Source organism: Esox lucius, chromosome 9 (genome assembly GCF_011004845.1).
Source record: "Esox lucius isolate fEsoLuc1 chromosome 9, fEsoLuc1.pri, whole genome shotgun sequence".
Taxonomy (NCBI): domain Eukaryota; kingdom Metazoa; phylum Chordata; class Actinopteri; order Esociformes; family Esocidae; genus Esox; species Esox lucius.
In genome coordinates, this window is record NC_047577.1 from 15,735,293 (window position 1) to 15,753,555 (window position 18,263).

The following is an 18,263-nucleotide window of genomic DNA, read 5'->3' on the forward strand; positions in this document are numbered from 1 at the left end:
ACCCATCACACTGGGTACAACACACTGTTGTAGCACAATAGCGTGACCACTTCCTGTCCTGACCTCCAGAATATGTAAATCCAGTGTTTAATAACCCTCCATATTTAAAGTACTAATAATGCTTCCAGTAAACAAGTCATCTCAAATGCTCTTAAGACTAAAGCGGACACTGTGAGGAAACACATGGCGAAAACAGAAGAAAGTGCATGAAGGAGACGTGAGTGAGGTACTGACATCTGTCGACGCGTCACAGAATAGGAGTCTAACAGTGAAGTGCCAAAACCCCTTTTAGTAGTCAGCATAGAACAACCCCTACAGCTCCAGTCACTGAGAGAAAACAGGGTCATTGTCATTAGCCCAAACTGTAGCAACGGTTCGCCACAGAAAACATGCGTTTCTCATTGGGCCACTCCACACGTTTTCATCTGTTTGGTGCCGAATTAATACACCTCAGCTGACAGTTCGACCCCTGGAGCAGAAGGGGGCGATGACGAGTAGCTGTTGTCCAAGATCAGCTAGTCTTCCTTTCCAGTTCCCCCATTTCCAGTTAGGTGGGCGGGAGGGGTGGGGGTGGGGGGGTGGGGTGGCGGGGGTTAGTGGTGGGACTCTAGTTGGTCTTGATCTCCAGGATTGAGGGGTTGTGGTCCAGGATGGACAGAATGATCTTGTCCATGTACTGCCGCAGACGGAAGTTGATCTCCTCCTGTTCCTTGAGGGCTTCCATCAACTGTGAACGAACATCAACTCAATGTTATGTCACTGGGAGATTATCCTGGTACCATTATCAGGTTACTGTATATAATCGAAGCCTAGTGTGAAGCAGAATGCAACTCGTCAGGTCTCGGGCACCACTCCTGATCAGACTATTGTGTTCATACTGTCAGCTATGTTACACCAAGCTGACAAATGCATGTAGCGATCAAATGACGGACATTGTAAATGAGAAACCCACATCGTCTCGCGAGGCGTTGTCTATCTCGGCGGCCAGCGACTGGGCCTTGGTCTGGGTGGCGAACAGGTTTTTAGCTTCGTACAGACTGAGACTGAGGATCTGACCGTTCAGGTCGTCGTTCTGTTCCCTCAGCTTCTGATTCTCCTATTGGGGGTGGAAGGAATGAGGGTGGGAGGAGGGTCAGGGCGTGGAGGCGGAGAGCGAAGGGTGAGAAGAGGGGACGGAGGGAGGAGAGGGGGAGAGACAGAGAGAGATGAGTGTCACATCGTTGTTCTGGCGCTGTTTAACGGGCGACTGAAGCAATGGGTTTAGAACGGGCCCACTGCTTGAGAGCACGTTGTCGACATGGCGTCAGTATGCAAACAGCCTGCTGTTCTTTACTACGGAAGCCTCACACATGATAAACCGACCATGACTAGAATCCAGCGGCAGCCAACACAGAACAACACATCTACGGTGACACCTAATGGACTGACACAGGTTACCATGGTGCTATATGGTCACAGGTTATGGCAAAACAGCTCCCTGCGTCGATTGGTGGTGGAGCTCTACAGGCACTGGCTGGCTGGCGGTGTTGTTATTAGTGGTTAATGGGAGGGGTCGGAGGTTAAAGGGTACAGAAAACAACGACAGGTTTGTTTACCGTCTGACCGTGACGGAGGCGTGCCCCAGCAGACACTACGAGGTGCTGGAGGTCAGAGGTCAGTGGAAAATCCTGGGAAACGAATGGCTGGTCATAGAAGAGCAGAGGGAGACATGAGAGACTGACCCCTTTATCTCCACTGGGGTTATAAAACCAGACGTATGGGGGAACATACTTTCCTAAAACTTTGATGTATTTCTTCGACATTAGATTTACATTTGAGTTTGTAATATGGGGGACTCATATCTATTCAGGGAAAAATATGGATAAGTTGCCAATTGCAAGTGTGCCCAGACAATACACTTGATGAAACCCAAATGAAATAAAAGCATACAAATATATGAACATCGCAAAAAGTTTGTTTGTGTGTGGGTGTAATGTGCGCGTGTGTGTTTGTGTGTGGGTGTAATGTGCGCGTGTGTGTTTGTGTGTGGGTGTAATGCGCGTGTGTGTGTTTGTGTGTGGGTGTAATGCGCGTGTGTGTGTTTGTGTGTGGGTTTAATGCGCGTGTATGTGTTTGTGTGTGGGTGTAATGCGCGCGTGTGTGTTTGTGTGTGGGTGTAATGTGTGTGTGTGTGTTTGTGTGTGGGTGTAATGTGCGCGTGTGTGTTTGTGTGTGGGTCTAATGTGCGTGTGTGTATTTGTGTGTGGGTCTAATGTGTGTGTGTGTTTGTGTGTGGGTCTAATGTGCGTGTGTGTATTTGTGTGTGGGTCTAATGCGCGTGTGTGTGTTTGTGTGTGGGTGTAATGTGCGTGTGTGTATTTGTGTGTGGGTGTAATGTGCGTGTGTGTATTTGTGTGTGGGTCTAATGTGCGTGTGTGTGTTTGTGTGTAAGTGTTAGTCAGCTCTTACACAGAAAATGAGGCAAAGTTGGGGCAAGAAAAGAGACAGGAACAGGTGAAAACTGTGGGGGAGGTGAGATATCACTGTGTCATTACAGCTGTCAGTTTTCCAGGGTGAAAAGTTCAGGTGCAGTAGAACAGCCAAATGTTATTTATTTGACACTTCACTGCTCTTGTTTTAAACTGATTTTATATTATTCATATCTCAACCACTGTTCTACTACTGTATTGTTGTATCACATCTATTTACGTTGAATCATTATGTTTTTAACCTACTGCTTTTCACTTATTAAGCGCCTAGTAACGGATTGCAAATAGAAATTCAGCTGGATATGATTTTAAAAAGATAATTCAGGCTACGTTTGCATCAAGGCTCTAGTGGCTTAGTCAAGGCATTAGTGGCTTAGTATCATACCTTCTGCTTTATCAGAGAGGTCATCTTAGAAATACTCTACAAACACGTTATCTTATGTCTTATCTCATGTCACCGTGTCTTGTGCTCTTACTGAGGACAGAGAATTATAGCAACGGGATCTATATGCCCTTGGCATATACTATGTAATCATTTAGGAGAACACGCTACAGTAGATAAGACACATTGGACATGACTGTCCATGTAAGACTGTACTCCAGCATCAGTTTCAGACTATATCAACATGTACGCCAGCATGCTGATGGCCTGCACCAGCACCATGGCTATGCAGGCGAAACGGAGTTCAGTTACACCTATTTTGGTGTGTACAATTCATTCCGATCTTTTTAACAGCCGTGTCAATCCCCTCAACATTATGCATGCCCGTCAGTGTTAGCGGTTAGCTCCCGGGCCCACCTGTTTGAGTCTTTTGACCTCGTGCTCCAGCTCCACCTCCCTGGTCTTGGCATTGAACTCGGTCAGGCTGGAGGTGGAGCTCCGGCCGCGGCCGGGCTTCTCGGTTTCCAGCTTGAACAGCTGCAGGTGCTCCAGCTCCCGGCGTAGGTCCTCGATCAGCTACGGGAGAGGGGAAGACACAAGGGGGATGATTTGTGGGTCGCTTTCGCGAAGAGCGTTCATGTCGGACTGGTTCTATCCAAATATATTCTGTGCAAACATTCAGCTGACATGCATTTCAGAGGAGTAGGCCATGCATAATAACCTCACCTCCTGCATGGCCTCCCTCTCCTTCTGAAACTCGTGTCTGTTGTGTCTCAGTTTGTCCATCATCTTCCGGTACAGATCCATCTCATCCTTCAGCCTCAGACTGGTGTCCTCCAGCTTGTCTGTCATCCGCTGCTTCTCCTGGACGCACGCACGCACACACACACACACACACACACACATAAACAAGGCATTCCTTTAAGGTAGGTAGAAGACAACCACGTGTAGCAGCCATTGTGAGGATTTCCGTACGAAAGACTGGAGGAGTGTGATGTCAATGGCCCCGCGGGGTGGTGACGTGTAAATGGCCGGGGATAACCGAGGGACCCAGGCAGCAAGAAATAATCTGGTGCCGACAGACCGATGTGCCATGGGATTAGGGCGATGGGGCCAGCTCAGACAAAACCGTCGCCACGTTAGAGCAAAAAACATTGCAACGCTGTAATGTCATTTTCAATGGAGGTTTCATACTTTTGTCTATTAGTGTTCTGTATAATGTAAATGTACGTTTTCTTGGGACCACGGGAAGAGATGCTTTGGGCAGTACCCAATAGGGACCCCTGCAAAAAATACAAAATTAATGTTTAAATACATCATGATATTTCACAAGAGTCTTGATTGTTTTCTTTGTGATGTAAGCAAGTCCATATCTCCCTCTAACTATATACACAATGCATCGTCTTGGGACACATGCTGAGAAATAATCCATTTGACTCTGTTTACAGTATTAAAGCAGTATGGCATCTCGGATTTGTGTTATATCACCAATATAACACAGCTGTTTTTAGGCAAGAAACATCATGGTGTGCAATATACCACAACCCCCCCGAGACGCCTTATTATATACAAAACTGCCGTATCCAGGCCCTCAGCAACCAGTCGTGCATAAGAACAGCCCTTGGCCATGGTGTATCAGCCTTATACCACACTTCCCTCTCAGCTTATTGCTGAAACATCTTCAGTTCAAAACACTCTCAACTGGCAGCGCGCACAGTAATCACTGTGTGTTTGTGTCTTCCTATGGGAGTTCCAACAGTGCGGAGCATCACGGACCAACTGTTTAACCACATTGGCTGGAAATAGAGATGTTGTCGAGAGCCCGGCTTGTAGCATTCACACCTTAGAAAACCCAGGGACTACGTGTGTGTGTGTTTGGAGGGGGGGTCTGTTTGTGTGGAGATAGATGGGAGATAGATGGGAGATAGAGGGTAGATAGATGGTACATAGAGGGTAGATAGATGGTACATAGAGGGTAGGTAGATGGGAGATAGAGGGTAGATAGGTGGGAGATAGAGGGTAGATAGATGGGAAATAGATGGGAGATAGAGGGTAGATAGAGGGTAGATAGAGGGGAGATAGAGGGTAGATAGATGGGAGATAGAGGATAGATAGATTGGAGATAGAGGGTAGATAGATGGGAGATAGAGGGTAGATAGATGGGAGATAGAGGGTAGATAGAAGGGAGATAGAGAGTAGATAGAGGGGAGATAGAGGGTAGACAGAGAGTAGATAGAGGGGAGATAGAGGGTAGATAGATGGGAGATAGAGGGTAGATAGATTGGAGATAGATGGGAGATAGATGGGAGATAGAGGGTAGATAGAAGGTAGATAGAGAGTAGATAGAGGGGAGACAGAGGGTAGATAGAAGGTAGATAGAGAGTAGATAGAGGGGAGACAGAGGGTAGATAGAAGGTAGATAGAGAGTAGATAGATGGGAGATAGAGAGTAGATAGAAGGTAGATAGAGAGTAGATAGATGGGAGATAGAGAGTAGATAGAAGGTAGATAGAGAGTAGATAGAGGGGAGACAGAGGGTAGATAGATGGGAGATAGAGAGTAGATAGATGGGAGATAGAGGGGAGATAGATGGGAGATAGAGGGTAGATAGATGGGAGTGCGTGTGACTGTAGTGAGTGTTGTTGCAGGTCTGTTTGTAGTGTAACTGAAAATGTAGCCGGGGAAACACACACACCTCGTCCAGTTTCTCCGTCTGAGACTTGAGTCTGCTCATGTTCACCGACAACTCCCCGTTCTCCTCTTCAAGCTGTTGGACCCTGTGGACCAATAAAGAGTGGACACGTTAGTACCCTTGTCCCCTACCATGGATCTCTGTTCGTCATTCTGTCCATGAATCTTGCAGAGATGACAATTTGCTACAGAGTAAGTCCAGCTCAGCGTGTTGCTGAGGTCTAACCGGTTGTGCAGCAGTTCTATCTCCGTGCTCTTGTCCCTCTCCATCTTGTTGTAGGCCTCGCGGTGTCGTCTCTGCTCCTCTTCCAGATTCTGCTCGGCCCGTGCCTCCTGGTCCTTCAGTTGCTCCTCCAACTCGTGGACCCTTGAGAGCGTGCATACAGATAAGCATGCGTTGCACAAGTGCACGCGCAAACACATAGACATGCACACAAACATGATTGTGTGTGTGTGTGTGTGTGTACCTGTGAACCAGCTGTGTATTCTCCTGTTTCAGCTTGGACTTTAGATCTCCGTTCATCAGAGTGTCATTTTCAAACTCTGCAACCTTCTTTTCTAGGTAGCTCACCTTTCAAAGGTGGGGGGCGAGAGAGAGATGGAGAGAGAGGTGAGCAGTTGGAATGGGGGGGGGGGGGCAGAGACCAAGAAACAGTGAGAAACAGAGGTAGTAAAAAGAGAGGGATGAGAGATGTTATAGACCTCCATTAGCTGTATGCTCTGCCAATGCCATTCATCTTCATTTATAGCAGAACACCCCTTGACAGTAACAGCCAATGCAATCAAGTTCACAACTGGAACGCCATAAAGTTTACAGTCCAGCGCAGGTATTGGAAAAGTCTCGGTTTGAGAGAAATGCAATGTCAGTACGACCGATAGAATTAAATGCAACGGGAAATGTCTCAATTCTCTATCCTCGTTTCCATCTCGAAACTCGCTGGACGAGAAAGACAGAGGTCCCTTTCCTCTCACCTCCAACGGGTTTTGAGAATGAGACCACGACAGAGAGAGAGAGAGAGGACGGGAGGAGTACGCAATTGAGATTCCCCCGGGGTCTGGCCGCTACCTTCTCGGTGATGTCCACGTCACAGGAGTCGATGCTGTCCCTGAACAGGTCCTCGGTGCTGCCGTTGCTGCTGCTGAAGTTACTGGTGTGGAGGAGTTGCCTGCAGGCAGAGCACATCACACACCACCCCGTCAATGGAAAAAAAATAAAAACGACCGCTCCCTCACTGTAGAATCATAGCCTGGGCACCAGTCTGTGTTTAAGTCAACCCAATAACTGATGTGGAAACAGTAACATGCTGGGAAATGGTCCCACGCTAGCCAGAGTACGCAGCTGTTGCGGAGTATGTCACCCGGAAGCCCATCACATGATCCGCTTGAAGAAAAAAAATAAACTTCACCTTATAATATCTCAATATAATAAGTCAGATGGCGCTGTCCCTTAAAGCATTACCCCATAGGGAATTGATGCTGAACACAAACACACACACAGTGTGTGTGTGTGTGTGTGTGTGTGTGTGTGTGTCTGTTCCAAACTCATGCAGAGAGAATGTGATAAAGTGTGAGCCAATGACAATGTGTTGGGTATAAACACACACACACACACACACACACACACACACAGTATTACACACAGTTACAGTCGGAACGGCCACAAGCACACACACGCCCAGGCACTTACACACAACGCAATGCTAACACTGCCGCGACTAACACTGGCTCTTGAACCAGCCTCCATTATCAGGATAATTCACACGTAGGCAGAGGAGAGGAAGAGGAGGCAGAGGAGAGGGAGAGGAGGCAGAGGAGAGAGAGAGGAGGCAGAGGAGAGGGGGAGGAGGAAGAGAGTGGGAGGTGAGGCAGAGAGAGAGAGGAGGCAGAGGAGAGGGAGAGGAGGCAGAGGAGAGGGAGAGGAGGCAGAGGAGAGGAAGAGGAGGCAGAGGAGAGGAAGAGAAGGAAGAGAGTGGGAGGTGAGGCAGAGAGAGAGAGGAGGCAGAGCACCAGATAAAGGAAAGGCGAGTGATCGAGGAGAAGCCCTGTGAACATGAATGTAGATCGATGCTGAGGCTGTTTTCACTCTTCTGCTTTAATTCAAAGGCTTCAGGGAACTAAGACATACCGACACGGGTATGATGTAACGCACCGCAATGCATTCAAGGAAACCTGGACATGCGAAGCACAATGGCCGCTTTAGTGTCTTCATACACAGTAGCGACCTGAACACCAAACAGGCCAAGGATTTGAAAACTGAAAGGCACACAAACTTTCCCATGCACAGGCTATGATAATGGTCACGTGACCGAGCAATCAGTGAGGAAATGATCATGAATACCACATTTAAGAGGACAGGGCATCGACCTACCTGCCAAAAGCTGTGCTGGAGATCTTCCTATTGGGGCTGGAAGTGAAAAAAGTTGACAATTAGGCTTGTCAAATGATAGTACATGTATTGGACGTATCAGCTAGAACCACGTATTAGAGACCTCGGTTCTGACTTGTTGACATAGCATTGTTAACCAGTGTGTGAAGAAAGAGATGTTGCAGGGCATGTCAGTGCTAATGAAATGCGTCTCAGAAGACGCCAGGACAGCCGTTCTGTGTGCTCAGCAATAGTTCTGTCTCCAGGCTTTGTGCGTCCCGTGCTATCTTCCAGACTGACTGCATGCTGACAGTACGCCTCCTCCCATCCATCTCTCCATATCTCTCTCTCCATATCTCTCTTACTGACGCCTCCCCTTCTCCCCTTCTCCCCTTCTCCCCTCCTCCCCTTCTCCTTCACTTCACAGAAGGAACGCGACATGTGTTCCCTCTCTCAGTCACAGAAACTGGCGACATCACACTTTCCACCAAAGTGTCTTTTGATCCTTCTCTATGCCCACCCCCCCCACCCCCACCCCCACACACACACACACACTCCCCGTCACTTCCTCTCTCTCCTGCGCAAGATAGGGATCCAACTTATTACTGCTACCTCAGGGAATCATCTAAGCAGAAGAAATGCATACTGTTTTCAGGCCGAAAAGTGCCTAGTCAGCAGAGAGAGACGGTACGAGAGAGATAGTGATTCCAGTCCTCCCCACTTCTTTCCATTCATTACGGACTTTCCCAACCTAGGGCTACATCTGTCCTGCCGTCCCTCTGCCAGCACGTCGGTCTGTGTGGGAGCTTATCTGTGTGTTTGTCAGTTTAAGCAGGTGTGCGCGTGTGCTTTTGCAGAGGCAACATAATTACGGCACGGCATGACATCAGCAAAATACACACGGCCTACGGTGTGTATGTGATGATGTGTGTGTGTGTGTGTGTGGGGGGGGGGGGGGGTAGAGGTATGAGGCATGTGCTCATTGAGAGACAGAGGACACCAAATCTAACAGCGGGTGACTGTGACAGCGTTTCTATGGTAAATAGTATGGTGAGAGCTAACATGACAGACACAGGAAGTGCGTCCTTCTAAACGAGGCTCCAACTGCACTTTGACTCTTCGACTCGTATACGATTCAAATGAACACTCTTACTGACAACGTAACCTGGCCGGGAAAACTTGGGGCCCACTTAATCGACTGGGCTCTTGGTGTGTGTCCGTGTGTCCAGTCCTGTGTCACCTGTTGGTTTTGAGGTTCTTCAGCCTGACCTCCAGGTCATTGAGCAGGTTGACCTTCTTACAGCACTGGGAGCAGTAGACGTCCATCATCTCCTCGTTACACAGTTGCCGCGTCTTCCTGGGTGTCTGTCCAGCACTAAACACACACACACACACAAAGACACACACACGCTAACTGGTTATGACAGAATCGGCAGACAGATCACACACACATCACAGATAAACAAACGCACTACAGTCTGGGTTTACTTCAAGGCTGATGTACAGTCAACTAATAGTATTACACAGTATGCCAGCTACCCAAAACTCTTCTGTTACTTTTTTCATGTCTTTATTCCAGACTTTAGATGTGAAATTATACAGTGACTATGGGGTTAAAGTGCAGACTGTCAACTTTAATTTGATGGTATTTTCATTTTCAATGGGATTGTGTCACATACATTTGCATAATTAGCATGAATTACCCTCTAACAATATATTTTGAACCATTCAAGCTGGATAAACTAACCCTTCTTTGTCTCTTCCTCTATTTCTCTGCCATTTAACTTTGAAGTCACAACAATCATCCCACTACCGCCCACAAAGTATATTGATAGTGTTAAAGCAAGCCCCAGTAACTTTACTTGAAAAGTTGATATTGTTTATTTCACTGTAATTATTAATTATTTCATTATATTCTAATTTCTTCATTCAGCCTGTGTAAACAAAAGTTTCCTAGGCCAGTAACACCCCTTCATTTAAGTTTAATTTAACCAGAAATAAATAAAGATAGAGAGACATCAAGACAGAGAGATAAAACAAAGCCTCCCATTTCTTCTATGAGAGCAACACCGCAAAACTTTCTGTTCAAACAACATTTGTTTTTAATTAGACCCAACACAACGCTACAATACTTGTGAAACTGTGCCATATATACCATTATGTTCACACTATTTAAAGAATATACCCTTATATTCATGCTATTTACACAACATACCATAATGTGCACAATATTTAAAGAGCATAGCGTTATGTTCACCCTATTTAAAGAAAACACTGGTTATGTTCACACTATTGAACTAAAACATTATTTAAAATAAAACGTGGAAAGTAAAGATTTTAGGGTACTTGATATTCAAAACAGGACCAAGGAAGCCAAATGATGCTAGTAAATCCTCCATAAAACAGCTCCATAGGAGAACATGAATCCAGAAAGCCCTAGGGGCCTCACCTATCTGCTGTCTTAAATGGCACCCCATCCCCTGTATAGTGCACTACTTTTGACCAGGTAATAGATAATAAGGGCTCTGTGTAGGGATTATGAGGCCATTTGGGAGACCATCCTATTAAGTTCCATTTAAAAGTCAAAACTAGTGAGTTTGGTAGATTCTGCTCCAAGGGAAGAAAAGCAGCCTTTTTACATTTGAGTCATTTAGCCGACTCTTTTATCCAGGGTGACTTACAGTTAGCACACAAAAGAGGACTGAAAGGATAACAGGACTGGGAGAATAACATGAAAATACATTTGGGGGTTTTAGGGAACTTTCTGCTCTGATGAAGGAAATGACTGATGAAGGGGATGAGTGAGTCATCCTGCTCACTGGAGATTGGTCCAGACTCTTCTGTCGGTGAGGTGATTTGTCTGGGTTTGGTAACAGGGCGTACTATGAACCTATTGCTGTCTTTTTGTTCTGGCTTGGGAGATTTTACACCACATGGATTTACTCATTCAAATTGTTGGACAGTGTTGAGTTGGTTTGCAATCTGGGTAACATGCTGTTTGATAAGTATCAGATCATCTTTGCTTGGCTTTCCATCTGACATACTGACCAGCATTTCTGAATCACATGGTGTTGCACAGCTTTTAGTCCTCGTTTTCTCCATGTCACGGACTTAGTAATCAATAAGAAGGTTTTGGAACTGATCTGGGGGTTCTGGACAGCGTAGAATAGTTTGGCGAGATGTCTTTCTGAGGACATTGCTTTGATGCTCCCAAGCCTGCCAGCTGTTGTGTTTAAGAAAGGCCATATTGGGAGGCAAATGCATTTATTTGAAAAAGAAAAGAAAACAAAGCACTTATCTCTAAGGAAGGTGGCATTCTGAAGGTTATTTATGTAGGGCACTTCAGGTTCAGCTTCAAGGTCAGGGATCTCACCTGGAGGGTACCGATGAACCCAGGTCAGAGTAGCCATTGGTGCGCATCTCGTCGTCGGGGGAGGGGCTACCGGGAGTGTAATCTGCATCCTCTCCCTCTCCATAGTCCTCAAACTGCTCCTCATTCAGAGAGGCCGAGGAACGTGTTGACAGGTCAGAGGTCACCGACGGGTTAAGCTGACCGCGCCTTTAGCAAAGACAGAGAATTAACTGTCGAGAGGTGGCCCAGTGATTGTTTGGGAAACAACACATTTCGCTCTACATTAAGACGCGACTAGCGACTCACACACTGAATTAGAAACTTAACACAGTTTGTATTTTGCATGTAAAAAGATCTAATACTTTAATGCCGAAGGCTCATCATATAAGTCTCATGATATAAGCATGAGCCTTCGACCCTATGTCGTCTCATGCCGCTGAGGTGTGCAGTTATTCCCTGGCAACGCACCGTCTGTCGTGTGTTAATGCTTACGTATACCACAGGTATGACATCACACACCTTTGTGTTGCTGTAATTGCGTTGGCAGTCGGTTTACAAGACAAATTAGGCATCTCAGGATTTGTGTACATGTGCCAAAATACCAGGGCAAAGTGTCGTGTCCAGGCTTTGTGCCGTGTCCAGGCTATGTGTCATGTCCAGGCTATGTGCCGTGTCCAGGCTATGTGCCGTGTCCAGGCTTTGTGCCGTGTCCAGGCTATGTGCCGTGTCCAGGCTATGTGCCGTGTCCAGGCTATGTGCCGTGTCCAGGCTATGTGCCGTGTCCAGGCTTTGTGCCGTGTCCAGGCTATGTGCCGTGTCCAGGCTATGTGCCGTGTCCAGGCTATGTGCCGTGTCCAGGCTTTGTGCCGTGTCCAGGCTATGTGCCGTGTCCAGGCTATGTGCCGTGTCCAGGCTTTGTGCCGTGTCCAGGCTATGTGCCGTGTCCAGGCTATGTGTCGTGCCTAAGAACAGCTCTTAGCTGTGGTATATTGGCATTATACCCCCTCGTGCCTTATTGCTCAAATGTAACACCCTGTCAATGAGTACTAGTATAGTAATAATGTTAAATCTTATGAGTGTGACATCCAATCAGTGAAGAGCTGTTGATCTCACTTGTCTCCGGGTAAGAACAGCCCCCCAAGTCCGTTATCCTGTTCCCCACTGTTCCTCCCCCCGTCGGAGCCGTCTGACCCCGGGGTGGCGCCCTCCACAGCGCTGTCCCCGCCCGACTCGGCCCGCTCTCTGCCCTCCGCCAGCCCTGCCTCCTCTTCTGGAAATAGGTGGCACCCAGGCTCTGGGTTGGGGCGGGCCGGGAGCACCCGGGTGCACATGATGACTGGACGAGTAAGGGCTTCGTCACCACGCTGGAGAGAGAGAGAGATGTAACACACACAAATAGGCTTGCATGCATACACACTCTGAGGTGTAAAAAGTACAGGGTGGAATACTCGGCTGTGTTCACGCATATAGGAAAGTTCCTAACTGAGACCTAAATGACCAGGTTAAAGGACTTCATGACTGAGCAGCTAGCAGTTAAATAAAAAAGTAAAGGTAAACAGAAAATATCTGTAACCCCTACCCTAAATCCTAACCCTGAAGCGTAATTCTATCCCAAATGTAACATTTACCAGAGCGGTTAATAAAACTTACAAAGTAAAAGCAATTATTTAAGTCTTAATTGGGAACTTCCATCACCTGGTGAACACAGCACTTCTACTGTGCACTTTTACACCCCTGCCCGTAACCATATACTTAAACCAAAAACGGGAACAAAAACAGGGACAAGATAAATGTCCCTATTAGTTGAATATTTCTAATTTAACCACAGTTTTGGGGACATTTTCTGTGAAGTCACTGTATATAATAAAACTGCTCACACATCAGACAGATACACTCAGTCTCTTAAAAACATTCTCTCTTTCTCTCTGTCTCTCGCACACACACACTAACACACAGTCCCTTGAAAACTCAGGTCCTCACTTCCCCAAAATGTCTTCCCTTAAATAATGTAAAACACAAATCGGTTCACACTTTGATAGCAATTCTTGAAAGTTCTCTCTCTCTCACACACACCTTTGTGCAGTCAGGACAAAGGTACACACGACCACGCAAATGGTACAATCAGACCAAATTTAAAAGCATGTATCACTTAGTATACAAGCATTCCAGCAAAGGTCAACACACGTCTTTTGTCTGCGAACAGTGAACGCAATTTGAAAGTGGCAGAGCAAGTGTTAGAATGAGGTCTTAACTCTTATGGGTTTTCATTTGTGAAACACTACAGGGATTTAACTTAGACTTTTGGATTCCTTCGCTGTGGGAAGACCCCGCAAGGTCACAGGAGGTATTGAATTAGGGTCAAAGGTCACGAGACACTGGTCAATCGGTCAGTCTCATTCCAACAGCACTAATCCTGTCTAATGCTAATTGAGGAAAAGGGCTTTATCTTTACATGCCTGAGTCATATAAATACACCACAGGGGGAGGGGGGAGAAGGAGATTAAGACATAGCAAAGGGGGGTAGAAAGGGAAAAAGAAAGAAAAAGTGTTTAGTCTGTTAGCAGTTCAACCAGCGTGAGAGAATGATGAGAAAGAAAGAGGGACAGCGAGAGTAACGGAGAGAGAGAGAGAAAGACAGAGACAGAGAGAGAGAAAGAAGGAAAGAGAAACGGAGAGACCGAGGGGGAGAGAGAGACTTAGCGAGGAAGACTTGGGCATATCATCATATCGGCACAGAGCGTTAGACAGCATTAGAGGATGATAACGGTATTATCACTCAAGGGCTCTCATCTCAAAAGTGCCCTCTCCAACTCCCTGTCTGTCTGTCTCTTTCTTTCTCTCCCTCTGTCCTACCCTCCTGCCATACTGGTTAAACTGCAAACGGACTAGAACTCAGGGCTGGAAGCCAAACGTACGATTGCTTAAATCGCTAAAGCTCTGTCGGAGCCTGTCTGCCCCCCCAGGACACATGCGTTCACACGCTGTCTGTAGGATTTAGGCACAATGGCAAAGAGGCTGGGACAGAGACTCTGGGGCGGTTGAGGGCAGATAAACAGACAAGACGGTCAGCCAAACAAAAACACACCTTCGCCTGCACACACACTTGCACATATTCTAACCGGATAGGTCAGTATTATAGAGACTGAGACAGTCTGGTCAGGGTAGAACAGTACTATAGAGACTGAGACAGTCTGGTCAGGGTAGAACAGTGTTACAGAGACTGAGACAGTCTGGTCAGGGTAGAACAGTGTTATAGAGACTGAGACAGTCTGGTCAGGGTAGAACAGTATTATAGAGACTGAGACAGTCTGGTCCGGGTAGAACAGTACTATAGAGACTGAGACAGTCTGGTCAGGGTAGAACAGTGTTATAGAGACTGAGACAGTCTGGTCAGGGTAGAACAGTACTATAGAGACTGAGACAGTCTGGTCAGGGTAGAACAGTATTATAGAGACTGAGACAGTCTGGTCAGGGTAGAACAGTGTTATAGAGACTGAGACAGTCTGGTCAGGGTAGAACAGTGTTATAGAGACTCAGACAGTCTGGTCAGGGTAGAACAGTACTATAGAGACTGAGACAGTCTGGTCAGGGTAGAACAGTACTATAGAGACTGAGACAGTCTGGTCAGGGTAGAACAGTGTTATAGAGACTGAGACAGTCTGGTCAGGGTAGAACAGTGTTATAGAGACTGAGACAGTCTGGTCAGGGTAGAACAGTACTATAGAGACTGAGACAGTCTGGTCAGGGTAGAACAGTGTTATAGAGACTGAGACAGTCTGGTCAGGGTAGAACAGTATTATAGAGACTGAGACAGTCTGGTCAGGGTAGAACAGTACTATAGAGACTGAGACAGTCTGGTCAGGGTAGAACAGTACTATAGAGACTGAGACAGTCTGGTCAGGGTAGAACAGTGTTATAGAGACTGAGACAGTCTGGTCAGGGTAGAACAGTGTTATAGAGACTGAGACAGTCTGGTCAGGGTAGAACAGTGTTATAGAGACTGAGACAGTCTGGTCAGGGTAGAACAGTACTATAGAGACTGAGACAGTCTGGTCAGGGTAGAACAGTACTATAGAGACTGAGACAGTCTGGTCAGGGTAGAACAGTGTTATAGAGACTGAGACAGTCTGGTCAGGGTAGAACAGTGTTATAGAGACTGAGACAGTCTGGTCAGGGTAGAACAGTGTTATAGAGACTGAGACAGTCTGGTCAGGGTAGAACAGTGTTATAGAGACTGAGACAGTCTGGTCAGGGTAGAACAGTGTTATAGAGACTGAGACAGTCTGGTCAGGGTAGAACAGTACTATAGAGACTGAGACAGTCTGGTCAGGGTAGAACAGTACTATAGAGACTGAGACAGTCTGGTCAGGGTAGAACAGTGTTATAGAGACTGAGACAGTCTGGTCAGGGTAGAACAGTACTATAGAGACTGAGACAGTCTGGTCAGGGTAGAACAGTGTTATAGAGACTGAGACAGTCTGGTCAGGGTAGAACAGTACTATAGAGACTGAGACAGTCTGGTCAGGGTAGAACAGTGTTATAGAGACTGAGACAGTCTGGTCAGGGTAGAACAGTACTATAGAGACTGAGACAGTCTGGTCAGGGTAGAACAGTGTTATAGAGACTGAGACAGTCTGGTCAGGGTAGAACAGTATTATAGAGACTGAGACAGTCTGGTCAGGGTAGAACAGTACTATAGAGACTGAGACAGTCTGGTCAGGGTAGAACAGTACTATAGAGACTGAGACAGTCTGGTCAGGGTAGAACAGTGTTATAGAGACTGAGACAGTCTGGTCAGGGTAGAACAGTGTTATAGAGACTGAGACAGTCTGGTCAGGGTAGAACAGTACTATAGAGACTGAGACAGTCTGGTCAGGGTAGAACAGTGTTATAGAGACTGAGACAGTCTGGTCAGGGTAGAACAGTGTTATAGAGACTCAGACAGTCTGGTCAGGGTAGAACAGTGTTATAGAGACTGAGACAGTCTGGTCAGGGTAGAACAGTTTTATAGAGACTGAGACAGTCTGGTCAGGGTAGAACAGTGTTATAGAGACTGAGACAGTCTGGTCAGGGTAGAACAGTACTATAGAGACTGAGACAGTCTGGTCAGGGTAGAACAGTACTATAGAGACTGAGACAGTCTGGTCAGGGTAGAACAGTGTTATAGAGACTGAGACAGTCTGGTCAGGGTAGAACAGTACTATAGAGACTGAGACAGTCTGGTCAGGGTAGAACAGTGTTATAGAGACTGAGACAGTCTGGTCAGGGTAGAACAGTACTATAGAGACTGAGACAGTCTGGTCAGGGTAGAACAGTGATATAGAGACTGAGACAGTCTGGTCAGGGTAGAACAGTGTTATAGAGACTGAGACAGTCTGGTCAGGGTAGAACAGTGTTATAGAGACTGAGACAGTCTGGTCAGGGTAGAACAGTGTTATAGAGACTGAGACAGTCTGGTCAGGGTAGAACAGTGTTATAGAGACTGAGACAGTCTGGTCAGGGTAGAACAGTGTTATAGAGACTGAGACAGTCTGGTCAGGGTAGAACAGTACTATAGAGACTGAGACAGTCTGGTCAGGGTAGAACAGTGTTATAGAGACTGAGACAGTCTGGTCAGGGTAGAACAGTGTTATAGAGACTGAGACAGTCTGGTCAGGGTAGAACAGTGTTATAGAGACTGAGACAGTCTGGTCAGGGTAGAACAGTACTATAGAGACTGAGACAGTCTGGTCAGGGTAGAACAGTGTTATAGAGACTGAGACAGTCTGGTCAGGGTAGAACAGTGTTATAGAGACTGAGACAGTCTGGTCAGGGTAGAACAGTGTTATAGAGACTGAGACAGTCTGGTCAGGGTAGAACAGTGTTATAGAGACTGAGACAGTCTGGTCAGGGTAGAACAGTGTTATAGAGACTGAGACAGTCTGGTCAGGGTAGAACAGTACTATAGAGACTGAGACAGTGATGAGGGGTGCTAGTGTGTTTTGGATGGGGTTCAACTGGCACTCCTCAGAACACTCCTTTGCTGTTTTGACAAGGGAACACGATGATCCGTGGGAGGGACAGAACAGGTGGAACGAAAAATAAGACAATATGTGTGTGTGCGTTTGTGTGTGTGTGAAATACTAGCTACTCCCCTAGATCCTTGCATGAAAAACAACATGTTCCTCGGAATCGTTGCGGCCATAACAACATAGCTAATTCAGACGTTCCAATCCTCATATTCTTGTTGTGTTCCAAGGAGATCACCAGATTGCTACCAGAGCAGTGTACACCAGATAGGTGTGACTTCACCACAGTTGATAATAAATGACAGGGGGGACTGATTTCTTCTTTAATGCTGTTTAAACATAACCCCATGTAATTATTCTGCTCTAATAGCTTGAGCTCCAGGGTTGAGGTCAATTCCATTTCAATTCCAGGAATTATATCAACATTTTTGAAGAGGCTGACAGTAAGGTTGACTGTCTCAGTCTCTATAACACTGTTCTACCCTGACCAGACTGTCTCAGTCTCTATAACACTGTTCTACCCTGACCAGACTGTCTCAGTCTCTATAACACTGTTCTACCCTGACCAGACTGTCTCAGTCTCTATAACACTGTTCTACCCTGACCAGACTGTCTCAGTCTCTATTTTACTATCTCATTTGAAATGTATTGTTTTACTTATATTTGTATAGACTGCATACAGCCTTTCTCCCATCCCTGTGTTTTTTGCTACGCTGACTAAAGTCTCCCATATGTCCTCTCTTCACGCCCTCAGCCATTGGCCTGACCAGCCTGACGCCTTTATTAGGCTCATCATGGCCCGCTATATCAGTGGGTGGAGAACAGCAGCAAAATCACTGTTAGTTCTGCTCTCCTACACACTGGAGCTGATGCAGCCCAGCGCTAATCCAAAGTGTTTGTGCCCCGCTGAATGATACAGAAGGACGCATCTCGACAGTCTTAAACCATCATCCTCGTCTCCTTCTGCGCCACAGACATGGGATATTTCACGAGACGCC

The 18,263-nt window shown here is 46.6% G+C and overlaps 1 protein-coding gene across 3 annotated transcripts in view; it reads right to left on the reverse strand.

Moving 5' to 3' along the window:
- Positions 1–574: 574 nt before the first annotated feature.
- The window catches only part of rab11fip4b (RAB11 family interacting protein 4 (class II) b), a 64,422-nt gene continuing 46,733 nt past the window's right edge, over positions 575–18,263 (reverse strand). For 2 of the 3 annotated variants that reach the window (XM_034294290.1, XM_010872951.5), the window contains 13 exons: positions 12,371–12,621; positions 11,279–11,464; positions 9,146–9,280; positions 7,909–7,944; positions 6,607–6,706; positions 6,008–6,111; positions 5,767–5,907; positions 5,545–5,626; positions 3,577–3,714; positions 3,268–3,426; positions 1,596–1,682; positions 953–1,096; positions 575–727 (listed from right to left, as the gene is read on the reverse strand). In XM_034294290.1, coding sequence (XP_034150181.1) covers positions 608–727; positions 953–1,096; positions 1,596–1,682; positions 3,268–3,426; positions 3,577–3,714; positions 5,545–5,626; positions 5,767–5,907; positions 6,008–6,111; positions 6,607–6,706; positions 7,909–7,944; positions 9,146–9,280; positions 11,279–11,464; positions 12,371–12,621 — 1,683 coding nt within the window. In that variant the 3' untranslated portion in view covers positions 575–607. The remainder of the gene's footprint in view (positions 728–952; positions 1,097–1,595; positions 1,683–3,267; positions 3,427–3,576; positions 3,715–5,544; positions 5,627–5,766; positions 5,908–6,007; positions 6,112–6,606; positions 6,707–7,908; positions 7,945–9,145; positions 9,281–11,278; positions 11,465–12,370; positions 12,622–18,263) is intronic. The other variant, XM_034294291.1, reaches the window with a different exon arrangement.